Source organism: Eulemur rufifrons, chromosome 18 (assembly GCF_041146395.1).
Source record: "Eulemur rufifrons isolate Redbay chromosome 18, OSU_ERuf_1, whole genome shotgun sequence".
Classification (NCBI taxonomy): Eukaryota; Metazoa; Chordata; class Mammalia; order Primates; family Lemuridae; genus Eulemur; species Eulemur rufifrons.
In genome coordinates, this window is record NC_091000.1 from 38,262,805 (window position 1) to 38,282,060 (window position 19,256).

The window sequence follows — 19,256 nt, forward strand, 5'->3', positions numbered from 1 at the left end:
CAAGGAGGTAGAGGCTAGGTAAGTGCTCAGGTTTTGTAGCTAAAGTAAAGGATTTGGGACTTTTGCCCAGTGGGATGTCTTTGAAGAATTTTAAGCAAATAGTGGTATGACCAGATATGCATGTTGGTAAACTCTCATGCAGTGGGGAGAATGGAGCGGAAAGGGCATAGGTGGGCACAGGGAGACTGGGAGGAAGTTACTGTGCCACAAACTCTCTGTAGGTTAGTGTCATTAGAGTACTTATTCTGACTTTGCAGGCCATACGGTCTCTGTTGCATGTGCTCAACTCTGCCGTTGTAGCACAAAGGAACGGGCATGGCTGTGTTCCAGTAGAACTTTGTTTACAGAAACGGGCAGCGGACTGGATTTATTTAGCCTGTGGGTATAGCTTGCCAGCCCCTGATCTCTAGGGTAGGAAGCAAGAGGAGAAGTGGGGGGGGTTAAGGGGTACTGAGGAGGTGCAGTCAGTGTACCTTGGTTATGGGTTTGTTAGAAAAGGGTAAGTGAGAAGGTGAAGTGAAGTTGGTTTTCAGGTTTCTGGCTTAAACTGTATGAACAATGGTGCAGTTGAGGAATAATGGTGCTAAGATGAGGCACATAGCAAGGTGGCTCACTTGGGCTGCGTGAGGATTCAGGGGGCTGCCCAGACAGTGGTTGGATACACAGGCCTGCAGAGAGGTCCGAGCTAGAGAAGTCTACGTGGGAGGCTTCAGCACGTCAAAGAGCTCTGCTTCAGGAGAGTGAAGAGGGCACAGACAGCATCCAGGGTAACCCCAGAGTCTGATGGCCAGAGGAGGAAGAGCCAGAGAGAAAGAAGAAAAACCAAGGGAAGGACAAATGGTTAATAGTGTTAAAGGGGGTAGAAGGGGTGAGCAAAATGAGAAGTTTCTGTTGGATTTGGCCATGCAAGAGATCATTTGTAACCTTGGTTAAAGCGGTTTCAGAAAGTGGGGGGCTTTTTTTGTTTGTCTTTTATGGTGGGATTTGTTCATAGGAAGACAAATTTCAAAATCTAGTTCTTCCCCTTTTAGGTTCAGTTTATAAAGCATATTATTCTATTTAAGAACACTGGCAGATACTAGCAACAATTTTTTTTTCTTTTAAGACAGAGTCTCACCCTGTCCCCCAGGCTGGAGTGCAGTGGGCAGTCATAGCTCACTGCAGCCTCAAATTCCTGGGCTAATTAAAAAAAATTTGTGTGTGTAGAGACAGGGTCTCACTGTGTTGCCCGTGGGGTCTCAAACCCCTGGCCTTAAGTGACTTCCCTCCTCCCCAAAGTTAGTAATAGATGCTCACCCACAGTTAAGTCAGGTTAGACTTTGGGGAATTCCTTCTTATCTTGTCGCTATTTCCTGATGCTTTGACTGGCTCCCAGGCCGAGTACCTTTTTATAGTCACTATGCCAGGGACATTGAACTTAATGAAAGAAGAAATCTCATGGCCCAGGTCTTTTAGATTCACATGTTGCAGTGACTGAGTTTTGCGCGTATTCACACATGTCTGTAGCCCACATCCTACCACCACATGGCTGTATCCCTTGTTTGGATTTTTCATTTCCTTTTCTTGAAGCCATGTCCATGTCATCCCAGGTGGCTCTGAAGATCTTTGAACTTGACTATTCTTTTCATATACTTTTGTCTCTTCCACCCATAGCTCTTCCATATGTTAAAAATGATAGCCAGTTGAATTTTGGACATTCCCTAATGGTTTTGTCTGATTTAAGGATCATGACTTCTAAGGACATTGTACTGATGGAGGACACACATAAAAACAGTTAATTGGCTATTACTGAGTAAAATAAAAGTAGACTCCGATATTTAAACAAAATGTTCAACAGACATTAGAAATGCCAAACTACAGTGTTCCTGTGTATATTTAGAACATACTTACCTGCTTATTGCCTTAATAGGAATTTTTATGTTGCTTATGATTTCATTAGAATGTAAGCAAAGTAACAGCATAGATCTCTCTGTTTTGCTCGCTGTTATATAGAATAATGCCCAGCACTGAGTAGATACTCAAATATTTGTTGAATGAATGAGTGAGTGTAGTTTCTGAATAAATGATAAATTGTTTACTATTAGTGCCAGATGGAGCCTTTTGCTTCCTTTTAAGTTCTTTCCCCCCCCCCCTTTTTTTTCTTTTAGGCAGAAACCACTAATACTAGCCTCTTGCAGGTGCAACTGGAATGCAGTTTACATAATAAAGTGTGTCAGCAATTAAAGGTAAAGTAAAATATTTAGTGTTTTCTCCCTGCCTTCCTTCCTCTTTGCTTAAAAATAAAACAGCACATTCTGTTCTTAGATAAATGCTTTTTTTTCTTTTGAAATTTGAAATCACAAAGTTCAGATTATTTTTTGAGTTTTTCCTCTTTTTCCCCTCCCCCCCATCTCAGAGTTGTTACCTGGAATCTGATGATGTTTTGCGCCTACAAATGAGCATAATGGTAACAATGGAAAACTCCTCAAAAGAATTTGAAGAAAACACACAAGATTTGTTAGATCATCTGTCTATTGTTTATGTAGCTACAGATAAATCTGAGACCTCAGGTAAGGTGAAATCTTTTAAATTTTTATTACGATATATTTTGATTAACCTGCATCATCATTCTATAGCATTTACTTGTAGATTGCATCATAGCAAACCAAGACGAAGAGGCTTTGTTTTAATTATTAAAAAACTGTAATAGTAACTGGTTCTCAATCTGCCACTGCTGAGAAAGCTGTTTTATTTTGGGGAGAAGTTAAGTGACAACCACAAACTATTCTGAGTTTCTTTGGGAATAAATATTTTTTAGCACTTTTGGAGATAGTAAACAAATTAAGTGGGCAGGACAGTCTGATATAAATATTCACAAAGTATTTGAAGTGTTGGATTTCTTGTTCCAGTTTTACTGATTTCCGCTCAGCTGACCAAATCATACTGTCATATACTGTTTTATATTTTTAATAGTTGATAGGGTGCTGGTTGTTCCTGGATGCCTGACAAGTTAGAGTAGAATTTTAGTGTTCAGTTTTATGAATATTATCTTTGGAAATGTGTGTCCTACTTGTCAGAAATAACCTAGTTCATCAGTTTACCTTTCTAAGAACTTTTGCGGGAGACGATGTTATATGACCCGTGAATTTCATAGTGTAGGATTTGCTGTTATCTTTTGGTTATCAAGACTCTTGTGTATGTGAGTATATATGTATATTCGTAGTCAAAGAAAGAAATGGTATAAATTGTATATAAAAGTGTAGTTTTTTAATTGACAGTCTTTTTTTAGACAGAGTCTTGCTCTGTTGCCCAGGTAGAGTGCTGTGACAGCAGGCTCACAGCAACCTCAAACTCCTGGGCTCAAGCAATCTTCCTGCCTCAGCCTCCCAAGTAGCTGGGACTACAGGCGTGCACCACCATGCCTGGCTAATTTATTTATTTTTATTTTTAGTTGCCCAGCTAATTTCTTTCTATTTTTAGTAGAGACAGGGTCTCACTATTGCTGGGGCTGGTCTCAAACTCCTGATGTCAAGTGATCCTCCTGCCTCAGCCTCCCAGAATGCTAGGATTACAGACATGAGCCACCACGCCTGGCCTGTTGGCAGTCTTAATTGTTGGTCAAATATGATTTACCTTCCAGTCCTCAGAGTTGGCTGTAGTAGTGATGGATCAGTGGGAGAGCTCTCCTGTTTTGGTGATTGTCACAATGGTCAGGTGAACATCAATGTACGGTAGACCCCTGAGTCGTGGGAAACATTTCTGTCAGTGAGGGCTGAAGGAAGCCTGCGTTTTGAGATCTCCAGGCTTTACTCTTTCCAAATGTTGTTGTCTAAATGAGGAAACAAGGGACTGTCTAATCAACTGGACTACATAGCTTTATTTGAAGCCGTCCAGTTGGTTAGTTGCACCCAGAAGGCACATAGCACAATGCTAAACTCAAAGTTTCCTCCCTGCTATTTCTTCATCATTTAGAGAGCTGAGGTTGGTAGGTCAGTCTTTCTGTAAGGACCTTTTTTCTTGTGACTTACAAGAATTACCCAAAAGAAAACGGCTTCTAGTTTCCATTTAAGTGTTGAGAAGCAAATTACCATTTTTTATAGAAGTGTATGATGTGATATCTTAATTACTAGAATAAGGTATGGGAGTGAGATGGCTCCTTGTTTTAATCTCATTGTTCTGATTCTTTTGCACAGATGATTCAACAGTCAATATGTACATATTACATTCGGGAAGCAGCCTTGTGTGGATACAGGTAATTGTTAACGCTTACATAGAATGAAACTTAAAATTACACGTGTGCATTTAATTGTAGAATGTGAGGATTTTTCAGGAACAAATACAGAAGCACTGTAGCTATTCTCTTTTGCTTTAATTTAAACCCCATTTTCCCGTGCCTGAACCACTGTGTGCGTGAGGGTTGTCAGCAGCCCCCTTCATACTGTTACACACAGACGCTGAGTGGTTGCTACGTAAGCTGGTCCATGCTGGTCCCTTATTTTAGCAGTAGATTCCAACTGGATAAATATTCTCCCAGCCGAGAGTAGTAATGTGGGAGTTTTCTTTTTCTTTTTTTTTTTTTTTTTTGTTATAGGATGTACATCATTTCTCACAGAGAGATGCCGTGTCTCTGCAGTTTGAACCAGTGCTCCTCCCTACTTCTACAACCAACTTTACAAAAATTGCTTCTTTTACTTGCAAAGGTACAGATTTTAAAAAATATTGGAGATTCTTTTTCTTTTACTTTTGTTATCTAGTTGTTACGATGGCAGTTTTTTCTGTGAAATGACTGCCAAGTACAGATGAGGCATGGTTTTAAAAAAGTGGAATGGGTTTGTTTCAATAAACCACAGCCTTAATAGTTCTAAGAGATAGACAGTATGATATAAAAACTATTATTGATGCTACTTTTATCTTGCCACATAGGTAGGATTTTGAGTTAAAAGCTTGACTTGATGATTTGGAAGAGCAGGGAGCCATGTGTTAGGGGGAGGCGCCGCTGCACCCACAGCAGCATTGCCAGACTGCCCTGTGTTGTTTCCCTGTGTAGAATGTGATGCAGAACGTCTAGTGCGTGTAAACCCCACCCTATCTTCAGCTTCTTACTTATGATTAAAAAGAAGTCTGTAAAGAAATCCAAATGGATTTTATTTTATTTTTTTTTTTTTTGAGACAGAGTCTCACTCTGTTGCCCAGGCTAGAGTGAGTGCCGTGGCGTCAGCCTAGCTCACAGCAACCTCAAACTCCTGGGCTCAAGCGATCCTCCTGTCTCAGCCTCCCGAGTAGCTGGGACTACAGGCATGCACCACCATGCCCGGCTAATTTTTTTTCTATATATATATTTTAGCTGTCCATATAATTTCTTTTATATTTTTAGTAGAGATGGGGTCTCGCTCTTGCTCAGGCTGGTCTCGAACTCCTGAGCTCAAACGATCCGCCCACCTCGGCCTCCCAGAGTGCTAGGATTACAGGCGTGAGCCACCGCGCCCGGCCCCAAATGGATTTTAAACATAGGAAAACATGCCCAGACTTACACATATTTAAACAAATACAAGTTAAAGCAATAAATGAGGTATAATGTATTACCTAGATCAATCAAGATAAAAAAGGTTGTTAATATTCTATATTGGTAATGATTAGGAAAGAAAATACTCTTATGTTTTTGACAGGAGTATACATTGGTGCAGGCTATTTTGGAGGGAAAATTGGCAATCTCTTGAAAATTTAAAATGTACATATATGGTCTTCGATCTTTAATTCTAGTTTTAGGATTATATATACTCACATGTATTCAAAACTATAGAAATGTATGTTTGTGATGACAGAACAGCCTAAACACCCATTGATAGGTGACTGGTTACATTGTAGTCCATCTACAGAGAGACGGACTCTGCAGCTATTCAAAAGCATACATGGCCAGGCACGGTAGCTCACGTCCGTAATCCCTGCACTTTGGGAAGCCGAGATGGGAGGATCCCCTGAGGCCAGGCATTCAAGACCAGCCTGGGCAACATACTGAGACCCCGTTTCTACGGAAAAATAATAATAATAAAAAATTAGTGTGGGTGTGATGGTGCACACCTGTAGTCCTAGCTACGTGGGAGGCTGAGGCAGGAGGATCGCTTGAGCCCCAGGAGTTTGAGGTTACAGTGAACTATGATAACTATGATCTCACCACTGCACTTCAGCCTGGGCGATGGATCTAACCCCTATCTCTAAAAAAAAAATAAATAATAAAAGAAAAGAAAGAATACACTGACATGCAAGCAGTGTGTGTACATTTAGTTTTTTTTTTTTAAAGGGTGTCTGTGAACGTGTTTGTGCACAGAACACCTGGAAGGATGCTCAAGAAACTGCTCACAGTTGTTTCCTCTAAGATAATTGGGAGTCAGAGTGAAAGGCTTTATTTTCATATTTTTTGTCAGTGTTTGGGTTGCTTTTTGAATCACGTATAGCTTTAAAAAAAAAGAATTGGGTATTAGCATCAGAGTTAAAAATTCAACACCAATGATTTAATATTATCACCTAAATCAAGCAAAGCTTAAAAGTATCGTTTTGATACGTGAGTGGTGTTTTGAAATGCAGTCCCACTTTTTGCTGGTAGCTCCTCTTGGCTGTTGGCTTTGATTTCCTTCTTGCTCATGGCTGCACACGCCCCTCTGTCTTTACCCAGTGGAGCTTCATTTCTCGCTGTCACCTCTGGCAGACCTGAGGCCTTCCCTCTTATTTATGGTGAATACAGATCTTTGTAAAGAAAAAGCCACAAAGCATTGACTCTTTTTTTCCCCCCAAAAGAATAAATGAGAGGTTTTTTTTTTTAAAAAGCATGTGTGTCCAGGGGAGGAGTAGATACAGCGTTCCAGTTCACTGGCAACAAGCCAGGAATGAAGGACAAATAGCGTTTGAGAAAGTATGTGACCATTTATGTCCGATTCACTACTTTATGGAGACAGAAGAGTGAATTAAAAATTTATAAATAAGTGATAAATCTTATTTTTGTTAAGGCCTAAAGAAAGAAAAGATACTTGTACTTCACATTTATTTCTTTATATCACAAAGCAGCTACATCATGTGACAGTGGAATTATGGAAGATGTGAAGAAAACAAAACACATTCCAACACTAAGAGCATGCCTCTCCTCTTCTGTGGTTCAAGGGTAGGTTAACTCCACTTTCCCGGAAATCATGTTTTTTCCCTGCTCCCTAGAAATGCTTTAATAACATAACTGATATGACTTTGTAAGATTCCCTTTCTCTCGGGACTTGGCCTCCCCTGCTGCTGGCAGGCAGTGGAAGGGCTGTTAGCAGAATGGGGAAAAGGAAGCTAAATTATGCAGTTCATGAAATAGGTTCTGGGTTAGGGGCCAGGTGTGTGAAAAGGATACATATTTGCATGGTGTTTCTGAGTTGCTTTGGAGTCCTAGTTTTGCCCTGGTGGTCTTTGTGAGCTGTACTGGTTGTGGCCCCAGTCGCTTCCCCGCGCATAGGCCAGAAGGTTGAAGGAGGTGATCACTGAGGTCATTGCCAGGGCTAGCATTCGTTCAGTAACGTTTCATCATGCTCCTCTTTTGCAGTCAGAGGTTCATTAGAGTGCTGATGGCTGTCCTACGTGCAGGGCTGATAGCATGTGTGTCCTCTGTTCGCAGGTATTTTAGAATGGACTCTTCCGCAGCCCAGTTTCACCTAGAGACTCATGAGAACACATCAGGAGTTTGGTCAATATGGTACCACAACCGTTTTGACCGTAGTGTTGTATTAAATGATGTGTTTGTTTCCAAGGAGACCAAGCACATTTTAAAGGTACATACAGTATTTTTTTCCCCCAAGTTTTAGCCTTAAGTTTTAAACTTTGTTTAAGGTCAAATGCTATGAAATTATTATTTATAAAATTTAATTTTAACTTATGATTTATAAAGCAAATATTTTTCTTTTAACATTTTTAGAATTACTTTTAGGAGATCTCTCTTTCTTCCTTTCTTTAAAATAATCTTTCAAGGAACTCAAAAGGACCAGGATATATTCTTTGAAAATCTTTGCTCTCACCGTTAATCAAAAATATAATATATGATTTGTACTAAAAAGATTATATTTAGTAAAACTAAGCCTGGTTTATGATAAAATAGTAGATTTTTATAAAATAACCACTTACGGAAAATTTAAGATTACTTTTGTGAAATTTAGAAGTGGCATATTAGGCATTATTTAAAACCTGTCATTTCTATAAAAATATTTCTATCTTTGATCTGGAAATAATTGAATAAAATTGTGTTTTCTGAAGTATAGAGGAACTTTAGCATCATACTTTATAATGATTTTAATCATAATTAGTGTTAGGAAAAGTAATTTTTCTTGCTTCTTTTCTTTTTAGATTCTGAATTTCACTGGCCCTTTATTTCTACCTCCAGGCTGTTGGAATATATTTTCTTTGAAACTTGCTGTTAAAGACATTGCCATAAATCTATTCACCAATGTATTTTTGACTACAAACATAGGTGCCATTTTTTCAATACCTCTACAGATTTACTCGGCACCGACCAAGGTATTGTTTACAACACTCTGTGTGTGTTATAATTTTCTTGATAATTACTGTTCTTTTTTTGTTAACTTATGATGCTTGGGTTTATTAACTGGGTTAAACTCATGTTTTTTAAGGCTGTCTAAGAAATTGAAGGATATTACCAGGTCTATCTTAGATGATAAATTGTTCAGACATGGTAATCTTGGAAAGACTTTCCATTTTTTGTAAAATAATCTGAGGTTCTTGAATGAAATAAGGCATTTACCAATAAATTAATTGATCTAGTTTTTATTTATTTTCAAAATTTATAGAGTAAGTAGTATGTGCTTGCTGCATAAAACAGAGTTGAGCTTTTAGTACATACTTGCCGTGACTTCAAATAAATTAGATTGTTAACTGCTTTATTTAACCCTCTTTTAAGTGATACTCAGTTGCTTGTAATCCTTGAATTTCCTTAGTGGGCCAAATCAAAAGCCTGAAAAGGTTCACAATTAAGAGAATGCTCTCTAAAATTTGGGGAAATTATATTTAATTTAGATTATCTTAAACATGATTCATTTTTTTCTTGATGTTTATTTCTTTTCATTTAGTTATTATTATTGCTTCTTTTTGATCCAAGCTATTCTGTATAACACTGGGTTCTAGTTTTTCTACGAGACATTCATGCAGCCATCTTTATGATTTTTCCTCACAGCGTTGACGTTTCATAGTTAGAAATGCCTCATGTTCAGCTGTAAGCGTGCAAATAGGACTTCTAAAATTAAACGAAACAAAATGTAAAGTTAATTTCATTCAGCCATATTTTGACCAGGAGAGGTTTCTTAGAAATTTCTTTTTTCCAATCAAGAGATGCCTTATCAGAAGAGTGACTGTGGGAAGGGCAAGAAGGTTTCAGGTGTGTATGGAGGTAGCAAGTCTGTACTCTCCAGACCCGTAGGAAATGGATGTGAAATGTCCTGAGTACCTAGGAGTTACCATAGCTTGGCATACTGTTTCTCGGAGGATTAGAGTACAGTTTTGAAAAACAAAAGAAAACACCACTAGGAACGTCCGTTTTTTTTTTTTTCCCCCTAGACACGGTCTTGCTCTGTCACCTAGGCTGGAGTGCTACAGCACAGTCATTGCTGTAACCTCTAACTCCTGGGCTCCAGTGATCCTCCTGCTTCAGCCTCCCAAGTAGCTAGGACTACAGGCGCCTGCCACCGTGCCCAGCTGATTTTTAAATTTTTTGTAGAGATGGGGTCTCACTAAGTTGCCCATGCTAGTGAATTTAATCTTTTAATTCAGATGGTAGCTTAGAGTCTTGTGGACCTAAGGGTCATTATTGGTATTGATTATTGTAAAGAATCCACTGTTGTGATCCTTCCTGTGTGAGACAGTTCAGATTTCTCTGAACTGAATCAAGGGTAAAGGAAACCAAGAAATTACTTTCTTAGTTTGGCTTCTAGTTAACGGGAAGTTCATTGAGGTGGAGGCCAATGTTTGCTTCGTATTTTAGTGCATTCAGATTTTTATGTTTAGTGTTGTGTTTTAAGTTATTCATATATTACTTTTCAATCTAGGAAGGGAGTCTGGGTTTTGAAGTGATAGCACATTGTGGCATGCATTATTTCATGGGAAAATCAAAAGCAGGTAAGTATTTTGTCCTTAGGCTTTCTGTAGACCTCTAGTTTGGGGGGAGTGGGAAGTGGTGAGGAAAATTAGCATTTATAGATGGAGTAATTCCTTCTGTAAAGGTAATTGCATCATATTCTAACCTTAGAGAGCATGATCATTAACACGATGACTTGGAATTGTTAAAAAGTCCTCCAGAAATACCTAGGATACCTGTCTAAATAATGCTCCCGTTATTATTTAGTATATAATAGCTTATACTTTTGCAGGGGATTTTTTCAAATAATATTGTTTAATCATCATAGCATCTATGGCATAGGAAAAATTGGAAGATTCTGATTCTTTCTTTTAAGAAAAGCTGACTGGTAAAAATAATTTGGAATTGCATTTGAAGACTTAAGCTGTAGGCGCATGAACATCTTGTAGGGGATGCTAGTTGTGGCGTGAGACTGAAGGCTACAATGTTAGTATAGAAGCTCTTTCTTGTATCTTGAGGGGTTTTTTTTTTTTTTCCCCTTTTGATTAAGATATTTAAGGAGAGTTTTAAAGTACGGGGATTTCTTTTGACAGATCCCCCCTTTCCTTCCTGGTACCCTTTTTAATACAGACAAGACAGAACGAATCAGTTCATAGGATACAGTGAACAATAGACTAGTTTATAAACATGCACCTTATAGAGGATCTGCCCCTCCTCTGTGCCCTCTTTTTGAGAATTGCTGCTTGTCCCTCCGCACTCTGCATAGTGACCTGAGAGACTCAGATGATGGTTAGCATTTACATGGAAGCAGTTTTGCATTTTAGATTTAAAGCTGTTAAAAACGTTCCAAGTGTAATTTTAACTTGTTTCAGGCTGTATTCATGAGCCATGTGTCTTTTGCGTTATTACCTTTACATAATTCTATTCAGTTTTGTTTTATACATGTTTGTTTAATTTGATATATCATTTGCCATTGAGCTAGAGGGACTTTTAGTAAAGCAACAGAGGACAGAGGCGGCATTTATTCACTCTACAGTCCTCTCAGTTAAGAATTTGAGCAGTCAGCCCTTGGCATTATTTACTAATTGAGTTGTATTTTCTGTAAATCTAAACATTGAATCTGATCTAACTTTCAGGAACTCCTAATTGGAATGGGAGCCTTTCTCTGGATCGGTCTACCTGGGATATGGATTCTGAACTTGCAAATAAATTGTATGAAAGATGGAAGAAATACAAAAATGGTGATGTCTGCAAGTATGTCTTCGCCTTTCTTCATTTCTTTTGTTTAGCAGTGGGGAGACACTATCACCGTAGTCCCCACCTATCTGCAGGGAGGCATTCCCAGACTCCCAGTGGATGCCTGAAACTGCAGATAGGACTGAACCCTGTATACATACTATGCATGAATCTCTTTTTCCTTCATCACAATTTCATGAATAGAAGGTTTGTTCTTATCATAGATCTTAGCAACCTCAGCATATGATTTTTTTCTTTGCTTATTAAGTTGAGAATGTTCACCCCCTCCCACTTAAAGGAAATACTTTACAGCTTCTCTTTGGCATATCTGAATTGTCAGCATTACTAACTCTTGCACTCTTGGACCATTATTAAGCCAAAATGGTAAATAAGGGTTATTTGAATACAAGCACTGTGATACCGTGACAGTTGATCTGATAACTGAGATAACTAAGGGGGGGTAATAAAGATAGTGTGGATATGCTGGACAAAGGGAGGATTCATGAGTTCCAGAAAGGGTGCATTAGGATGGCTTGAGATTTCATCAAGAATGGTGTGCAGTTTAAAACTTACGAATGGGCCGGGCACAGTGGCTCACGCCTGTAATCCCAGCACTTTGGGAGACCACGGTGGGAGTATTGCTTTAAGACCAGGAGTTTAAGACCAGCCTGAACAAGAGTGAGACCCTTCTATAAGAAATAGAAAAATTAGCGGGGTGTAGTGGTGTGCACCAACAGCCCCAGCCACTTGGGAGGCTGAGGCAGGAGGATTGTTTGAGCCCAGGAGTTTGAGGTTGCAGTGAGCTATGATGACACCATTGCACTCTAGTCCAGGCAACAGAACAAGATCCTGTCTCAAAAAAAAAAAAAAAAAAAAAAAAAAAAAACCCCAAAAACAAAACAAAACTAAGGCTAAGGGGGGACTGCTGTAATAATGCTTTATTGAATTACAGTCCTTAATTTTTAGTGATTGATACTTCTCTTCAGCTTTTTATTTTGACAGGCCTCAGAAAAGTTGAAAGTGCAGTGAATACTCAAATATTCATCATCTAGATTTTGTTCAGGTGTTCACGCGTTACCGTTTTTACTGTATTTCTCTCTATACTTGTATCTGTGTACACACACACACACAGAGATTTTTTTTGCTGAGTTATTTGAAAGTAAACTGTAGATATCATGAGACTTCAACTCTTAAAACTTTGTTAGGAAATTCTTATTTCCTAAAAAGGATATTTTCCTATATATAGCTATACTACCATTGCATACCCAACAAATTTAACAATGATAAAATTATATTATCCAATATACATTAAAATTTCCCTAATGGACCCAATGGTATTCATTATAGCTGTTTTTTTCTTTTTCCTTTCTTTTAATCCAGTACCTATTCAAGGATCATTCATTGTATTTGGTTATCATGTTTTCTTAGTTTTCTTTAGACTAGTTTTCCCACCTTTCTTCATCCTTATGCTGATAGTATCCACTGAAGAATGATGAGGTTCATAACTTTGGAAAGGAGAGCTTTGTTTCTCATAAAGGGTGGCAGCCTGCCGGCTGGCCACCTTGCAGGCTGTGGAGCATAGCCTTGGGCAGAAGCCAAGAGCAGGCACTTTGAGGGAGGGATAAAGGGAACAGGGGAACTGGAATTTATGCTGAGCCAGGTGGCCAAATATACATATTTAAGAAGCTGTAGGAGGAGTCATGAATATTTATGAAAAGAGAAATCAGCATGTGCAGTTGAGTTTCATAGCTCTTCATGGGTCACATGTTGAAAAATGGTTAGCGTGATCCAAGGGTGGAGTTTTCAGCCCTCGGACATCCAGAGGTGAAGCAGAGCACATGAAGGCCCTCTGCACAGCTTCCGTAGACTGGTCAGAACCACTCAGGTCGCTGGCATCAGGAAGGAATGCTAGCAAAATGGCAGAAGGGAGGAGCAGCAGCAGGTGGTAGGTTGAGCTTGGCTGTGGAGCAGGTCTTTGCAAGGAGCAGGTCCTTAGGGAAGAAAGGCTTATGAGGGTTAGCTGGGAAGGGGGTGTAACAAGGTATGACTGACCTCCCTTCCCTGTCATGGCTGGAATTCAGTTTTAAGGTTTCTCTGGGAGTATATTCAATTTGGTGGGGTGCTTAGGATTTTATTTCTCGACAGTTTTTCGCAGTTAAGGCTTGTTGTCTTATAAAACATTCCACATACTGGATTTTTCTGATTGCTTCCTGAAGTTTACATTCAGGTTAAACATTTCTGGCATGTATGTGAGTCACCAGGTTGATCCTGAGTCTTTTGTTATCATATTGAATCAAGAGGTACACACATGTCAGTTAGTTCCATTGTTGGCATTGCTAAGTTGGATCGTTTGGTTTGGTGATAGGTAACAGAGCTCTCTCATTGTACATATCTTTTCCTATTGTAATTAATAAATAATCTATGCTGTGATAATCTGATACCATATAAATTTTATGTTCCCTAGGAATGTTACGTCACAGGGACTGAATCAGTTATTAGACTCATGACTGCAAAATGATGATGTTTCTAATTATTTTGTTCATTCTACATTCATTAGCAGATACTGTTAAAAAAAAAAAGAGGGTCTTTTCTTGTTGAGCATCACTGTGAATTTTTTAGTCAGTGGGTTGTACTCTATTACCATCACTATTATTTTTGATGAAAAATTGTCCCAAATTTGGCTGGCTTATGTGTCCCTTTAACATATCCCCATTGTTCTTTGAGCACTTCCTCGTTTTCTAGTAAAACAGGACACTCTAGGGTCAATCTTGCACTTTCTCTTCCTCTGACCTAGAATAAGCCATTTTCCCAAGAGCCCTTCTTCCTTTTAGTGGGAGCAATATTTAGAGAGTTCCTCTTTTTTTAATGTCACAATTACTTTTCATAATAATTTCTTTCTTTATCAATTAAACAGGAGGAATGTTTTGGGACTGACTCGGTTTGCTCACTTGAAGAAATCCAAGGAGTCAGAGTCCTTTGTCTCCTTCTTGCCTCGTTTGATTGCAGAGCCCGGCCTTGTGTTAAACTTCAGTGCCACTGCCCTCAGGAACAGCGTGGTAAGAACAGTGTGTCTTTTAATCTCTTTGTCAGCGACACCCCAGCTCTTGGGTTTTCCAAAGTACCAGAGTGTTCCCACCTTGAAATAATTATTTCAGAACCAAAATTAATTTGAATTCACACAGATACGTGGTTCATCACTCTCAGTAGGGAGGTGTCAAAAGAACTAGATGAGTGAAATGCTAAACTGACTGCAAATGCATGAAGCAAATAGATTTTGAATTGAATGTGAACACCATAGATAAAATGTATCTGTTAAGAAAGTTGCGAACAACAGAGAAAATCTTGAGTGGCTTAAATAGAAGTTAGTGTGTTTCGTAACTAGAAGCTCTCAAAGGACCAAGGCTCCATCTTTCTGTCTACTTTCCATCCTTAATGTGTCGGCTTCCTTGCTCGTGTGTGCTTCTCTTGTCCAGCTGGGGTGGTAGCAAGAGGGGCAGAGGAAAGAGGTACCACCAGCAGACTTCCATTTGTGTCTCCTAAGTCTCGCTGCCGAGAACCACACCGCACATGATCTGAGTTACATACGATGCATACCATAGCAGGTGCACGTGGAATTTCTTAGGGATAGCATCCTTTTTGGTGGTTTAACTTTTTATTTTGAAATAATTTCAACTTAGAGAAAGATTTCAAGAATAGTAACAAGAACTTCCAATTGACCTTCACAAACATTCATCAGTTTTTTAATGTTTGCCACACTTGCTTTATTGTTTTCTCTCTCTCTCTGAACATGTACACGTATTTTTATGAGCCATTTGAGTGTCAGACATTATGTCCCCTTACCTCTAACTGTTTCAGTGTGAATTATATAAGTTTAAGGACATTTTCTTCGATAACCAGAGTACAGTTATCAAGATCAGAAAATGGAACATTCATCATGTTGCTGTTGCCTAATCTACAGTCTGTATTCGGGTTTTCCCAGGGATCCTGCTGTTACACTTTATAGCACACTGGTTCAGAATCCAATCCAGGATCTCCTGGCATGGGCAGGTCTTTTTAGTCTCCAAATCCTCCCCGGCCTTTCTTTGCCTTTTATGACATAGACATTTTTGAGGTGTGCAGGCTGTTTGTTTTCTAAGATGTTTCTCAATTGGAGTTTAGTGATGATTCCTTGTGATTAGGTTCAGGTTATGCTTTTCTGGCAGGACTGTCTTAGGAAGGATGCTGTGTCCTTCTCGGGGTTTTAACTTTCCTTTCCCCATACCTAGGTGAAGTACTTTATGGTAAAGAACCCATCCTCCTGGCCAGTTTCCTTGCAGCTCCTGCCTCTCTCCTTGTACCCGAGACCCGAAGCTGCGGTGCATCTGCTCCACAGATGGTACGAAGACTTTCTGGTGGGCAGTTTGGGAAATATTGTTAATACTAGGACTGATTTAAAGTCATGCTCTTTTTCCAAGCAGGACCTGTATGTGGATGTGTGTATCATGTTAACCCATTGGCCCGTGTACCTTGGGCACCAGGCCCTTGGTGCATGGGATTGGATGAAAATTCCTGGTTCTCTGTGTGATGTGATATCTTTAGTGTTATTGTGTCAAGTCCACTTCCCGATAGAATATTGTTTAGTTAGGGAACCTTTATCATCATCATTTTTCACATATACTCCTAAAATTTAAAATCTAAATCACAGTGATCTCCAGGCAACACAAGAAAGGAGCTTGGTGTTTTAGTACAGCTGGCCCTCTGTGTGTTCAGGGGAATTGGTTACAGGACCCCCAAGGATACCAAAATCTGCTGGATGCTCAAGTCCCTTAAAATCATGGATGGAAAAAGTCAGCCTTCCTTAAATGAGGGCTCTGCATCCATGGGTATGGAACCTGCAGATACAGAGACAGTATGTTCTAACCTAGTGTTAAACAAAATAAGATGATGATCGTATTAGTTCATGTCTGTTATAGCCTGTTTTCATACAATCACAGTTTTACTTAGAATTATTCTTCCTTTTGGTGTAGTAAGATTTACCAGGGTTTTCTCAGCTTCAGCATTATTGACATTTTGGACCAGATGATTCTGTTTGGGGGGAAAGGGGCTGTCCTGTGTATTGAAGGATGTTTAGCAGCATCCTTGGCTTCTACCCACTGGATGCCAGTAGGACCTCCCCAGCCATGGCAACCAAACACATCTCCAGACGTTGCCAAATGTCCCCCTGGGGGGTAAAATGGCCTTTGGTTGAGAGTCACTTCCTTTTGGGTTTCATAGTTATGAGCCATTTGGAGAAAAAAAAAACTTTATATTTAGAGCTTTTGTCACCATGTGCTTCTTTATATCCTGTCCTGCCAAAGTCATTCACTCAGCAATATTTATTGAGCACTTACATTATGGCAGGTATGGGAGTGGGGGTGTGGAATGTAGCTGGGGCACAGTGGTCACAGGATGGGATGAATTTTGTGTGTGTGTGTGTGTGTGTGTGTGTGTGCATACACATGTACACAAACATGGGCTCACCTATAATGTATAAGTGTCTATATGTATACACACTTACATTATTAAACCTTTCTTTATTGGCAAATCTGAATGCTATTTTAAATATTTGCTTTTTTCTTTATAGGTTTGGCATCAATATGCAGATGATTAATTTCACAACTGATGAATTCCAGCTCACCAAAGCTTGCCCTTATCGGGTAGGATGTCATCTTTACAAAGAAAAAAGAATGCCAACAAACTAGATACATCAGCAGATGGGCCTCATTGATTTATGTTTAAAGTGTCTTTATGTACTATATGTGGCTCTTTTATTTTAGTTCTCTAGGCATGAAGGATACATAGCAGATTTTTCCAATTAACTAGTGCAGTAGAAGTCGGGTTCATGTTAGCCTATAAATCATTTTAATTTGATGATTTAGAATCATGTGAGTGAAGAAATAACAATTGAATCAGAGCTATGTAGAAAACCATAAAACTTGAGACCCCTGAATTTATAATTCTCTTAAGATTTCTTGGCTCTCTCAAATTCTTTTTTCAGGGCAAGATAAGGTAAAAAAAAATCCATTTAAAAAAAATCTTCTCTTGCTAAATAAATTGTCTTCATGTTTTTAGCACGTCACCCAATTACTGTGATGTTCACATCATGCATAAAAAAGGATTTCTCTAAAATTCTTAAGCCTCTGAACAATCATGAGTTCTTGCCTAAATACTTAGAGTAGGAGTAAACATGTCCTGTGGTGAGGGTGCTTGCCTGGGGACTTGGCAGCCGTATTTCTCAGTTTCCACATATTCTGTAGCTGTTTTGTATACAGCTGAGTGTTGGCTTTATAGGTATTTTGTGTTTGAGAGCAACTCAAAAGTGGAGCATCTCTTAAAAAAATAGGCACATACACATATAAACACACATGCATATAACTCTATTTTTACAACATATACATATTTAAGTGCCTTGGCTATTTTCTTCTTTCTTTATCATTCTCCCTACGATAGTTTCCCGTTGGCTCTAGAATAACAGGAGGGAGCGCACAGATAACCTACTACCAGCAAACTTTCCTTTCTCTTCTTAAGTGGTCGAGGCAGCTCTAGAGGTGGGGAAGCCCTGCTCCCAGGTGTGGCCTCGTTCTTGGTAGCGAGCCTGCCCCTATCTGTCCCTCTCGTTCGTCTCTCCACCAAGCAGTCGAGATACTTAGTCCAAAATACTAAGAGATGTTTTGCTCCACTGATACTGAGTCCTATATAGTTTGAAATTCCAAAAATAATGCCAGTTTCTTTCGCATCTAAATATTCTGTTTGGATTTGAACAAGTGGTGCCTCTCATTTGGAAAAAGTTTTTTATCTATGAAGACTTTTCCCAAGAATATTACAGCTTTGAGGATAAGGGAAATTATTAGCATTGTTAATTTATTACATTGACAAAAAGAATAGTCACTATCAGTGCCTTGAAAACACTCAAAATTTAACTCAAAATTGTTGTCAGAAAAATGTAAAGGTCATAGGAAATCAAGAAGGGGGAAGGGGAGACAAGGGGAGGGGTAAAAACCTACCTGTCAGGTACAGTGAACACTATTCAGGTGATGGGCTTACTAAAAGCCCTGACTTAAGCATTATAAAAGGTATCCATGTAACAAAGACGTTTGTACCCCCTTAACATTTTGAAGTTAAAAAAATTGTTATTAGAACTCTTTGTCATGTAAAGAAAGGCTTCCTGCATTTTGCTTTTGATGCTTTGTTTGTAGAAATATAGTTCCTTAGGTTAAGAGCACATGGAATTTTTTATGTATCTTAAAAATTTCAGTGCCTGGCATAAAGAACCATTTAATGAAGGTACTGTTGTTATTATTACTTTAATGCTGAAAGTCAGCAGCTTTTTTATTCAATATTCATGTTATATTTATAAAGCAGAGTTTCTCCCTTCTTGGAGTTTATAATTCTAATGAAAATGAAGCAAATACCATCACCATTTCTTTCAGCTAGCATGAGAAATCCTAGCAATAATTGAGGGATAAAACAAATTTAAACATGGAGAACACAAGGAAGAGAAATACTACTCTTCAGATTATATGATTATAGTGCTAAGAAATTAATACACTCTTAGAAGGAGCTAGGAGAAAAAGCAGTGAAAAGAGGGAAAGTATGTTTACTACAAAGATAAAGAATTAAATCTTGGATATTAAATTTCGAGGACAAGCCTTATTTAGAGAAAGAGATCATAGATTAAAGATCTTTATTTAAAGAATAAATAAAGATCTTTCTCCTGACTAGAGAGACTAAATATAATAAAGATGGTTTCTGTATAAACTTAAATTCAACATAAAGAATTTATATAAAGAGATCTTAGGGTTGTCCAGCAGTGGGTGGGTGGTCTTGTCAGATGGCTGTAGCATTGAAGCAGAGACTATTTGGTCTGTTTTCTGATTGATATTTTACATTCAAAGCATCTTTGTACAGAAAGATTCTA

The 19,256-nt window shown here is 38.7% G+C and overlaps 1 protein-coding gene across 2 annotated transcripts in view; it reads left to right on the forward strand.

Moving 5' to 3' along the window:
* The window catches only part of TMEM131L (transmembrane 131 like), a 156,006-nt gene that overhangs the window by 97,436 nt on the left and 39,314 nt on the right, over nucleotides 1-19,256 (forward strand). The window contains exons 8-19 of one of the 2 annotated variants that reach the window (XM_069493662.1): nucleotides 2,148-2,225; nucleotides 2,396-2,549; nucleotides 4,173-4,231; nucleotides 4,571-4,679; nucleotides 7,036-7,132; nucleotides 7,622-7,775; nucleotides 8,344-8,514; nucleotides 10,056-10,125; nucleotides 11,221-11,338; nucleotides 14,235-14,376; nucleotides 15,586-15,695; nucleotides 16,923-16,995. In XM_069493662.1, coding sequence (XP_069349763.1) covers nucleotides 2,148-2,225; nucleotides 2,396-2,549; nucleotides 4,173-4,231; nucleotides 4,571-4,679; nucleotides 7,036-7,132; nucleotides 7,622-7,775; nucleotides 8,344-8,514; nucleotides 10,056-10,125; nucleotides 11,221-11,338; nucleotides 14,235-14,376; nucleotides 15,586-15,695; nucleotides 16,923-16,995 — 1,335 coding nt within the window. The remainder of the gene's footprint in view (nucleotides 1-2,147; nucleotides 2,226-2,395; nucleotides 2,550-4,172; nucleotides 4,232-4,570; nucleotides 4,680-7,035; nucleotides 7,133-7,621; nucleotides 7,776-8,343; nucleotides 8,515-10,055; nucleotides 10,126-11,220; nucleotides 11,339-14,234; nucleotides 14,377-15,585; nucleotides 15,696-16,922; nucleotides 16,996-19,256) is intronic. The other variant, XM_069493663.1, reaches the window with a different exon arrangement.